General features: G+C 35.1%; 2 protein-coding genes across 2 annotated transcripts in view; one reads left to right on the top strand and one right to left on the bottom strand.

Annotated features, from left to right (window-relative positions):
* Positions 1-1,621: 1,621 nt before the first annotated feature.
* Positions 1,622-5,953, top strand: LOC117340675 (monocarboxylate transporter 12-like). Its single transcript, XM_033902439.1, has 3 exons — positions 1,622-1,859; positions 4,596-5,375; positions 5,949-5,953. The coding sequence occupies exons 1-3, from the start codon at positions 1,622-1,624 to the stop codon at positions 5,951-5,953; spliced, it is 1,023 nt and encodes a 340-aa protein (XP_033758330.1).
* Positions 5,954-6,093: 140 nt separating this feature from the next.
* Positions 6,094-12,639, bottom strand: part of LOC117340674 (methyltransferase-like protein 27) — a 22,741-nt gene continuing 16,195 nt past the window's right edge. The window contains exon 4 of the mRNA XM_033902438.1: positions 6,094-6,144. Coding sequence (XP_033758329.1) covers positions 6,094-6,144 — 51 coding nt within the window. The remainder of the gene's footprint in view (positions 6,145-12,639) is intronic.

Genomic DNA, 12,639 nt, shown 5'->3' with positions numbered 1-12,639 from the left:
CCTAGCGATTATGTCTCCTTTCGTCAGACAAAAATTGCACACGGATCTATAGCGTAAGGGTTATGTCTCTTTTCGTCCGTTTATATGGCATTAATTTTGTTAGTCTGCTCAGGAAAATAAATAGGCGACAAGATATGATCTTAAATATTAGTTAATGATAGGTGCGGGAGGGATATTTCCAAACATCGAAAATGTTGGATTGCATGATCAGAAGGTATGCACGTCAAGTTTCAAGTTGGATAACAAAATTGCTTGATATACAATTATGGTCATTATTGATTTTTTTCCCATATTTCACCGAGAACAGGTCAAGTTGTTCAAACAATTTATTACATTCTATGGGTGCCTAGTTATTTTTGCCGCGCTTCGATACTGATTCCTCATAGTCTGTTACAAATTGGAGCAATCTAGAAGCATTGTATTAGATTTTATTTACTATGTTTTTGAAAAATATTGATAGATCATTCTCAATATGTCTTTATAAAGAAGGGTTTGCTTGGTTGCTTTTGGTGCCTGCTTTTCTGGTAGGGCGAAAGAGTTGTACCTTGGTTTGGTTTTTTTTGTTTAACGTCCTACTAACAGCTAAGGTAATTTAAGGACGGCCTCCCGTGCGTGCGACATGCATGCGTGTGAAGAGTGCGTATGTGTGTTTTGGAAGGCTGCGGTATGTTCGTGTTAAGTCTCCTTGTGATAGGCCGGAGCTTTTGCCGATTTATAGTGGTACCTCACTGAAGCATACTGCCGAATACCCCCAGCAGCACACCCCACCCGGTCACATCATACTGACAACGGGCGAACCAGTCGTCCCACTCCTAATATGCTCAGCGCTAAGCAGGAGCAGCAACTACCATTTTTAAAGACTCATGCAATGGGGGCAGCAGGTACAATTATTACGTCCTACCTGCAGGGCAAGAATTGTAACTGCTGCCCCCATTGCATGATCGTAAGAGGCGACTAAATTTGGGATCTTATCGTTTCTCTTCTTTCTTAATGCCTCACTTTTGGCATTTAGTTGAGCGTTCGCCCCTGTGAGGAAGGCTTTGGGTTCTGTTCCCTGGCCGAGACATATCATTCTCTTTAAAATGATAGTTGCTACTCCTGCTTAACGCTAAGCGCTCAGCATATTTGGTGTGAGACGACTAGTTCGCCCGTTGTCAGTATTATGTGACCGAGTTGGGTGTCCTGCTGGGTGTCTTCGGCAGTATGCTTAAGTGAGGTAGCACTATAAATCGGCAAAAAATCCGGCCTATCACAAGGAGACATAACATAAACATACGCATCCTCCAAAAACACACATACACACTCACAACACGCATGCATTTCGCACGCACCGGAGGCCGTCCTTAAATGACCTCGATAGGACGTTAGGCAATTAAAACCAAGCCAAACCAAATCGTTTGGTGCGTGCGTATATTTGAAAGTGACTTTAAAATCAAAAGAGGTCAATGCGTAAATTTCAGACACTACTAATTCAAATTATATTGTCGGTAGAAATACGGAAATACTGTAAATATATAAAATGTCTTTTTAAGCTTAAAGTTTATGATATGCCACAAGGTTGATGTTATTAGTTTAAAATAATTAAATTTTCACATTCCGCATTTATCTACAACTCACTCCTATGAATCGCAATATTAACTTGAATATTTCTAGTTCTGATGAAGAAGTCAAGAATGCAAAGAATGTGTCATGCCGGAGATGGTTTGTACTGGCGTCGGGATATTTCGTCATGTTTCTTATTACTGGTTTTGCCTTCAATGTGTCCATCCTCATTCCCGAACTTCTTCATACATTTGAGAGGAGCAAAGCAGAGACAGCTTTGGTTCAAGCAATCACGGCGGGAATGACTTATGCAGCAGGTAGGTTTACTTCAAAGATGATCACAGTTAAAATTAAACATTGAATCAACTGACCAAATGTCAAGGTCAGTGATCCTTGGCAATGACCTTGTCTGTTATAGAGACAGGTATTGAAGGTTTAGATTTTTAAAAAATCTAAGCTGACACATGAGTTTTATACAGGATTCTTCTATTCAGTGTTTTTAGCGGATTTGGAGGTGGATGGAAACAAAAATTACACCGTAGTATATGCATACTGAGAAGTTTGCTTTGTTGTAATTTCGTTTGAATTAAAAATGTTAAACTCTGATATCAGGGAAATATCTTGTTAATATTTATTGGCGATAAACAGCCTCTTACTGGCCTGATAATATTCTACTTTTGGTCAAGCTATAATGTTGTACATTTTAGACATAGGATAAACTCTAAAACTTTGTTGCACATTTTTTCTAACTTCGGCAGTGATTAGCAGTGCTTGAATACTTAAATAGTATCGCATTGATACCATGTTATATTTTTTTTTGACAACACAGGAGCTCCTTGGGGAAAGTGTGTGTCCAGACACGGAACTAGAATTACTGGGATAACTGGAAGTCTGCTGGTCACACTCGGCCTGATATTTTCATTTTTTGCAACCGACCTCCCCTATCTCATTGTTACACTCGGCGTAGTTTCAGGTAAGAAAAGTAGCTTTTACGGGTTATATGTTTTGTAAAAAAACAAAGTATGGGGATTAATGCTGAACTAAACTATGAAGCTCATTTATGTATTCAGGCAAAATATACATTTTTGTAGATTGTTGCACTTCAACATTCCGATGACGTCATATTATTTACAGGCTCGTATTGTGCCTGCATCTGTCCAAAAGAAGTCAATATTTCGTGTTTTCAGACGTTGCGATATATGTGTTGTATTCGATGATTACAAAGTGGGAAAAATAGATTAAACAATGCATGACGGTTAATTCAAAACCAAAAGTCCACTTTAACCAGATGAACTTCAACGTCCATTAGCTAATGTCGTCATGGGGGTAATCATCAACACAGACCAGTTTCAGTAGCGAACACGCATTAACACGCTCACCATAAAATGGGTCCGCCCAACATTTTCCCGGATAAGAGAGATTGAATTGTAAACTTCAATGGAAACCGGTCAACGAAATTAACTGTTGTATATGGGAGCACTGACGGAACATTCATGATAACTTGTATATTTGAGATTGGCTACTGACTGTGTGTGCTGTCGTCGAAGACCCGCCTTATACTTATAAATGTTGTCAAGCATTATAAAATCCAATTAAAATCTGACATTGTAATATACGGGATATGTTAAAATTTTACGTTTTGTCCCAATTTTTTGTGCGTGTTATTTTTGACACCAAGTTCATCAGTAACCAACGCTATTTCGCTGTATTTTTCCTATCTGTGTTTTCAAGCAACGTTACAAGAACAAGCTGTTTTCAAAAAAAGAATATATATATAGAATTAAGTTAAAATGTCCATGTGGCGGTAAATAATAATAAAATAAAAAGTCAAACACAGATCTGCTGTGGCCCTAGTACTTTCGCGGCTACATCGTGTCGCTCTTCAGGGGATTATGAATTCTATTCGGTTCATCATTTTATGACGTTATAATAGTAGGGTACATAATTTATAAAACATTTATTTGTCCAGTTTAAAAGGGTTGAGACCAACTATATGATACGGTTTAAGTAAACCAATCCATTAAAAACTTGATTGGAGCAATTACATCGTATAGATCTGTACAACTGACTTCGTACTAGAATTAAAACCGGTCATGGTATACAAAGATTTTGCCGTATAGTACATGCAACATAGATGCGGTAACTTGAAATAATGTAAATTTTTCAATAAGTAATTGCGTAAGTAAACACTATCAAACATAAGTTTTATATTTGTACATAAAAACAGTACATACAAAATGTGCAAGATAATATACATGTATACATGTACATGTACATTCGGTTAGTTACTGAGAAATATATTTTATACATAATTTAATTTGTCCTATCACGTTCAGTATTTAACATTGGCTTCATTAGCTGTGTGAAATACATTTCTTTATTCTCTTTGTAATACATCAGTTGGACATTTGGTAAATTGGCAAAAAAAAAAAAAAAATATCATCAGCACATATATGACAGTGTTCAGTAACAGTCAAATATCGCAAGTGTTCCGTTTTTGTTTGCTGGCGGTGTAAGGTCTAACGTTTATATATTTATATATATAAGATAATTGAAAAAAAAAAAAAATCTTGGTAAGCATATGACCAATATATAATGCCTCGTGCCTCCATGGTATATATCTCATAAAATAGTGTTCTATCCCTAAACTTTAAAATTATTTCGATGACATGCTCTTACATAACGCAGGTATTAATACAATATTGCTGTCGGAATAAAGAAATGTGAACAAAAACTACGTCTCAGTATCATGTTGATCATGATAACTCATTCCTCACCAATAGTGTGTAATATATCCGATAACGGTTAGAGATCGCTTTTATATTTGTAAATTAAATACACATTTTATATAGTCCTGTGATGATTTCATGCATATGTTATTGTTGGATTGTACTGTAAAACAAACACTGTCACAAGTTTCTAAGATAAAATATAATTATCAGCACCATGGAGTGTCATATGTTCAAAGTGAGTATTTCTTTTTTACGCTGCCTTTTGAATAAATGCTTCACATTTAAAGATTCTAATTTATTTTATATGATTTATTGAAACAGGACTTGGCTTTTCTGCGACTTTTATCTCCGCAACAACGAGTATCGGAGAGTACTTTAATGGGAAATCTAAGCTAATGGCGTTAGCATTCCTTTCATTTGGATCAGGATGCGGAGGCATAGTTATTCCCTTCATCCTTAACGCTCTCATGGACGAGTTTGGCTGGAGAGGCAGTTTACTTATTATGGGTGGACTAATGGCACACATGGTGTGCTTATTTGCTGTTTGCAAGCCAGTATCTATCGGCATTTCACAAAATAAAGAAAGCAACTCTGAAGAGAACTCCAAACAAGGCAGTTTTAGTTTTACGTATTCGCTTAAATCACTTGTCGCCAATAAGGTTTATATCCTACTCGTAATAGCCATGTGCTTTACACTTCCGGTGGTCATCTCGTCAAAGATATTCATCCTCGATTTCTTGATGACACAAGGTTTTAACTCTGATGCTCAGATGAAACTCTATCTATGTCTGCAAATGGGAACAGCATTAGGTGGAATGGTACCAGGGTTATTAAAAAAGTATATACCTCACACCAGCGTTCTTTCTATCCCTGCATTTTTTACAATCGTCGGCACAACAGTGTATGCTTTCCTTCCTACTGCAGAAACGTATGCCCATCACGCGTTACTCCTAGTCTGCCTTGGGTTGACATTAGGAGTCGGTATCACCACTGTGTCAATGACGACAATGAAACTCGTTGGACTGCAAAGCTACACTGTTGGACTTGGAATCCTGATGACGCTCATTGGTATCAGTAACAGTATTGGTGGACCAATAGCAGGTAAAACGAATTGATCTGTGTGTAAAGTAGCTATTTCAGTGACATTTTTAAAAGCATTCAAATCACTATTCTGATTTATTAAACAGATGATTTTTTTTTCGTTTGGACCTTTGATGTCATGATGTAGTTAAGGGCCAAATATAGTTGGCCATGTCGTGTATTGGTGATGTATTTGCCTGGACTGATACCTGTATCTCGGGTGGGTTGGGTTTTGGAGGAAGGACTCTTCTTGATGTGTATCATTTGGAATAGGCTAATTATCTGTGGCTGATATTAGCTTGACCTGTAAAACCTGTTATTGGTTGGTTAATGACCAATAACTGTTCATTTGTATTAGTAAGCCTAGAAGGGAACTAACAAAGACGTAACAGCAGTACCCAGTTCTTGGGTTATATATTGGGGTATACGTGTTTAAATAATACCGATCGTTTCTTGTTACTTACACTTTTATTGGAATATAGCAGGTCGAACAATTGTTGAGCAATTTAGAATATTACATACAAAAAGCAAGTTATGCGATTTGACATGGCGCATACTATTAACATATTAACTTATTTCTGTTGTATCTTGTAGCCTGACTGGGGATATATATGTTTCTATTGCTTATTTAGTTATGACTTGATTACTCATTTTATATAGTGTTTATAGCTATTCATTATTTTACGTTACAGGTCTGTTCCTAGATCTGACCGAGTCCTACACGAAGTCGTTTTACGGATCATCCGTAGGCCTTGGCTTTGCGACTTGTCTGTTCGTGTTTGCCGGTGTACTTAAACATAGGAACAAAACACCAAATCAATGTGATAAAAAAAATAGTGTCATATATGTTGTGAGCGAAAATACTTCCTTCAGAAACGATAGATTGTGATTAAAATATGCAGCACATTGTGTTCGTTTGACGAGTCGGTTCTTGATGCCTGGAGTTCCATGTTTATATACCCTCAAGTGTGATCGAGTTATCAACCTTAATTATTCGACTAAATTTGTAAACTTAAATTTAACCAATCACCCTTAATTTTTCTACTGAAAAGTATGAACACTTATCCAAGTACGGTATTTTAGATGAGTTTTCTAAAAAAAAACTTTTTTAGCCATGGCTCTTTGATAAAATTCAAAGTCCTTAGATCATACTGTTGTCGTATTTCAATTTTAAATGCCAGTAAGTTTATGTATGTCGTCGATATTGAATTAACCCCTTGGTGAGCGAGAAGGATGTTGGACCTGGAGAGGCTGGAAAAACATGATTCGTTTTCCAGATATGTGTTGCCCACAGTGTTTGACGGACATTTCGTATGTCGTTCCGAAATCCCCCAAACTGTACCTATTGCTTTGAAACACTGAAAAGTTCAATAGAAAACGCATGCATGTTTGTTCCGACACCCATACACAACACGTGTTTTCGTCCTCGACACCAAATCTTTCCACAACATTTCAGCGTTAAGATAGGCGTATATTGGTATGTTAATAAGTGGTTTATAAACATATATGCATGTACATGTAGCATGTTAAAAAGGAGAAAACAACGTCGGGCCATGGACAGAGTTACAGAAAAAAATCCTCAGAGACGAATGTCTCTATGATGTTCGTACTTTTTCAACTTTTCAAAATTATTATTTTCACTTTAGGCATCGCATCATATTTTGATGAAAGTGAAAGAACAAGAAAAAAACATCAAACATTTTTTAAATGTTATTGGACTGCATTTGATTGATTTTGTTATATTTCAAAATTACTAAATTGAATACCACATAGATATCCATGTGATGTTGAATAAATGAAAAACTTGATGGTTACTTTAAAAACACAAAGTTCATTGACATCCTCTCTCGGCGAAAGGACGAAATTATTCTGAACGTGACATCACTGGTTGAAAGGACATGACGAACAATATATTTCATCTTATTAGAGACTGTGTGCAGTTGATCAAGGGATAGTTTTTGACTTACAGTCAATTTTCAACAACGACAAATAAGATATATATATATAATCTCACGAATGGTATAGTGGGCAATGTTTCCTAAAACAAGCACAACCAAACACCACAAAATATGTATGTCTAGACACGCAATTGTTATCATTTTTAATGTTTTAAGTCTCTATGGGAAGTAAGAATACCAGTGGCCACAGCCAAAAACTACATGTATATGTATGTCTAGACACGCTATAATTTTAAGTTTTAAGTGCCGATGGATTACGTTCAGCAAGCTACCGGAGTACAAGGCCATATGTGAGGGATATGTTATGTAATGCCTGAGAGTGGGTCAGCTGTGAATCAGGAAGTGATGCTCAATACATTTATATCAGTGAATTGTCCCACTTATAAGTCTACAACCAAGTTAACAGACAAAAAATACTATAAATTAACCATGAAAAATAATATGATAAATAGAGTACTTTTTCCCCCTGATTCGAATTTAACATGAACAACGTTGTGATATTGAGTTTTTCTGATTGTACTGGTACCAGGCTTCAGATAATCTGGGATTTATTTATTACAAAAGAGAGTCATGTTCAATCGAAATAGTTCTATTTGTGCTCAAATGATCTAAATTTTGGTGTTCGGAGTATGTTTTGTGAATGGCACTGAATATTGAAGTAAATTTGTAATAATTGATGAATGAAGGGAAATCCTGTCCAATGTTGATTTTTTTTTTATTTCATTACTTTAAAACATTACATTGTTGTATATAAACATATGTACAATGTATAATGTATAAGTTGTATATATACATATGTATGTATTGCCTTACATCAATATTATATAAGTAATATATTGCTTGTTACCACATCTACTATATGAATTAACCAATTTATTCTGAAATGGTGATGCTGGAACTGAACGATTAGGTGCTGATGAATCTATCAAAAGGAATGTACAAGCTATTTATAACGTATGCATTCACTAATATGTTATATTGAGTTCATAATAGAAAGAAGTCCATGGACCGCCCTGTTATTTTACTATTTTTACAAACAAAACATACCAGAACAAAGTTCCCTCAAAATCTAGAGTAATCAAGTTTGCCTTGTTAAAGGGGTTTGACGTCCTCACAACTTAGATTGAAGTAAGAATCAACCCGCAAAAAGTGCCATTTAACTTCTTCAAGTCATGTTCTATAATGAAATCCTTTTCAAAGGCAACATACACACTTAGTCTATGTCTTAATTTATATGAGAGGTATTGAAACGCATTGCAATAAAATGAAAGAAAAGTAGCTAGAGTAACCCCAGAAAATAATTGATTTAACGCTTACCAAAAATGTTTTAACGCAACTTGATTGATCAAGATACAGAGGAAACTGCCCCAATCAAACCTACTAGAAAAGAATGACAAAACAAAAACAGCAAAAACAAAAAAGATGTCTATGTTGGCGAGGTTAGTGTTAGAAATTGAAATAAATAAATAAAATAAATAAAACTTGTTAATATATAAGATCCAAGTCAAAAAACAATATAGGGCATTGGCAGTGTTGAATTTTCCAACTTTTAATCGGATTTAAATCTCAAACAAAATTGCAGAACTGTGTAAAGATGAGTAGATGTGTTCCTAATCTATGAGGTTTCATCTCACGAATCGTGTTTAAGTGATTAAAGGTTTCCTATAACAAAGAAAGTAATGTTACCACACGTTTTAACACATACGGCTCGACCAAAAGTGTGGCTAGCATGTATTACCATTTTCGTTAACTCTTAGCATCTTTCATTATTGTTTTAAGGTCGCTTTTCCTAGCTTAGTAAATTCTTAAAATTCAATTGCAAAAGACTTAAAAAATGATTTATGATCTTGAGGCCAGATTGCCGGAAATGTTACAATGTTATTCACGCTATGACATGTAAAAGGATACAGTGTCGTCGTAGGTAAACCAACAAGGTTGTCGTAGGATCCGGTTTACTTTCCACCACCTTAAGAGAGAAATACAGTGGTAAGCCTCCTTTTGTCAAAAGCAAGAAATAGAGTATTGCTACTAACTTTGTTTCAGATGACCTAAAATGTTATCATCAATTCTTGCAAAGTTAAAGTTTTAAAAGCCATAATTAATTCTTGAGACAGTCTAGCATTTGGTTTGGTTTATTTTGTTTAACGTCCTATTAACAGCTAAGGTCATTTAAGGACAGCCTCCCGTGCGTGCGACATGCATGCGTGTGGTGAGTGCGTATGTGTGTTTTGGGAGGCTGCGGTATGAGCATCAAATTGGATTTTTAAAGTTTTTCTTGAATTTGTTATATATGTACTACATGCTTAGTGATATTTGTATTTTTCAAAGTTTCACAAATCAGTTGTCTACGAGGGGTAGCCCTGACAAAATCTGTCGATTTTTGGGTGTTGCTTTCTGATTACTATGAAATATTATAGAAAACAGTGTCACTGCTGTTTCAGAAGCTTTATATACTAATCTTTATCTTTATCGGTTATGAATTAATTTTAGAATATTACTATAAACACCTGATATATAAAATTATACGGATTGATTAGTTTAAATAAAATCGACTTACATCCTTATTATAGATATACATGATATATTACTCCAAATCTATGTATATTGACCTTGTTACCACATATGCACACCGATGCATAGTTCTTACATTCTTATAAAGTCTCATTGGACAACATGGTAAGATATATTTTTCTTTTATAGGCGAGTTGATTCCAGAATTAGGGGGTATAGGTAATCATATCATACAAAATGTCACCCCCTGTGATCACATTAATACAAAAGTCGAAAATATGATTATCTGGTATGTTCACTCGTTACTTTGTTACATTAAATAGAGTAAAAGAAAAATCAGTATGTACCATTGTCAAGAGATAATTAATTGAGTCCATGTCTACCATAACCTACCTTTTGCTGATTCACATAAAACACAAGTGTGTCCACAGACTTCTCCATTATTCTCCTGTGATATCTAGCTTGTAGCCTCTGATGAATAAATGTACGCCAAAGCGGATGGCACGGAGTCTTACATTGTGTTATTCCTCGTCGCGTTCGTCATCTCTTTCTTCACTGTTACTTTTCTTAATCACTGTTTACAAAAAGTCACATGACGACACTACGGTAGTGAATTTATCCAATCAGATAGATTCCTGTGGTAAAATTATCCAATCAGATAGATTCCTGTAGTAAAGCTATCCAATCAGATACATTCCTGTAGTAAAGTTATCCAATCAGATACATTCCTGTAGTAAAATTATCCAATCAGATACATTAATGTAGTAAATTTATCCAATCAGATACATTCATGTAGTAAAATTATCCAATCAGATACATTTCTGTAGTAAAATTATCCAATTAGGTACCTATTGTCATAAACTGTCGGATATACCCAAAATTTCTAATTTGGTAAAGAACGACGCAATAACGATGTCCAAATTATTGGTTTAAAACATTAAACACCCATAGACTTAAACATACCTTGCCCCCTCCTTAATCAACATTATATAACATGTTCTTAGACAGACAGATGAGATCGATTACGAATCTATAGGGCGTGTAGTGTAGTGATACATCACCCAATCACGTAAGAAGCTATATATTAAAACCAGTGTATAATTGTAGTTTTTTTTTGTAAGTTATATTTAGTTTTATAGACGGAAATGTTTGTCCGGTTGACAAGAACAATGTTGGAGTCCTTGGTAGGGTTCTTACTTACTCACGTGACCAGAATGAGTTACTACATTGACATATTGTGTAAAAAAAAATGTATACAGCATTTTGAGATGGGAGTGCCGCACACCCTTTCAAATATTAATATTTTGATTAATTCATCAGTGTACAAAGACGGCCCTAATTGCAAAACAGAACTCTCTGAATGTAAACACCTTCAGACAGGTGAGCTAAACATTGACATAATCAGTGTACCAGTTGCAATAAGGCACAGAAATGAGAAATATTCATAAGCACGACGATTACATCATAAAGGGACGCAACATTAAACCAAATGAGTGTAGGTATAAAAGAGCGATAAATGTTGTATGATAAAAACTACGATAACAACATTTGATCTATTTTTAGTACAAAGATGGTTTATAAAGAAAGCATCGGTTACATGTCAATATTGTTTGTAGTAATTGGTTTCAGTGTTATACAATACAGGTGTACCATGCAACGCATTGTTAAGTGATTAAACGAGTTTTATTTTCTCGTGATATTTAAAACCTTAGATGCGGAATGAATACTTTTACATTTTCCTGTGTCTTGTATTTCAAATAAAAATATGTAATATATATATATATGACTACAATGATTGTCCCATAAAATACAATTGTATACACTTCTAGATGTAGTTAAGGATTGAACTATTATTTTGGTGTTTTTGTCAAAGGAAAACAATTTGTATGGTATCGATATTTGGAATTAATATTTGCTAAAACCCCAGAAAGACAATCTTATCCTTATATTTACCGTCCAAAATGTTTTATTTCAACTCTTAAACATTAACTCACTTAAAGTTTATAATACTCAGAGAGTCTAAATTGTATATGTTCGTTCGGTTTTTCACAGGCTCAGATGCTAAATGATGTCGAGCATTCCTTTCACTTTGTCAGTCAGCAAATAAGCAAAAGCAGTTATATTGATTGAAATATTATGTTTTTTTCTTTGAAACGAGATTGAAATCATATCGTTCTATTCTTTATTTATTATACCCCCGCAACGAAGTTAGGGGGGTATACTGGAATCAGGTTGTCTATCCGTCCGTCCGTCCGTCTGTCTGTAGACACATTTTGTCCGGACAACTCCTCCTAAACCGATGGGCCGATTCCAATGTAACTTCACACAGATATTAATGATCATGTGTAGATGTGCATGCCACTTTCTTTTTCTCAAAATTATGGTTGCTATGGCAACTGGTCACTATAAACAGGTTTTCCGATTAGAACCATAACTTTAAGTTTGTCCGGACAACTCCTCCTAAACCGAAGGGCCGATTTCAATGAAACTTCACACAAGTATAGAGGACCATGTGTAGATGTGCATGCCATTTTCTTTTTCTCAAAATTATGGTTGCTATGGCAACTGGTCACTATAAACAGGTTTTCTGATTAGAACCATAACTTTAAGTTTGTCCAGACAACACCTCCTAAACCGAAGGGCCTATTTCAATGAAACTTCACACAAATATAGAGGACCATGTGTAGATGTGCATTCCACTTTATTTTTTTGTCAAAATTATGATTGCTATGACTACTGGTCACTATATTACTGGATTATCTTAGTTAGCCTCTAATTAACAGTTCCAATTCACCATTGACTCGTGCAGATTGGGA

This window comes from Pecten maximus, chromosome 13 (genome assembly GCF_902652985.1).
Source record: "Pecten maximus chromosome 13, xPecMax1.1, whole genome shotgun sequence".
NCBI classification, from domain to species: Eukaryota; Metazoa; Mollusca; class Bivalvia; order Pectinida; family Pectinidae; genus Pecten; species Pecten maximus.
The sequence above is the reverse complement of the archived record's forward strand: the minus strand, read 5'-3'. Positions and strand labels throughout refer to the sequence as shown.

Bases quoted from the DNA above. Each gene is read 5' to 3' on its own strand.
- LOC117340675 (XM_033902439.1), top strand. From the start codon at position 1,622: ATGAATCGCAATATTAACTTGAATATTTCTAGTTCTGATGAAGAAGTC. The intron at 1,860-4,595 runs GTAGGTTTACTT...TTATTGAAACAG, and splicing joins GGGAATGACTTATGCAGCAG to GACTTGGCTTTTCTGCGACT.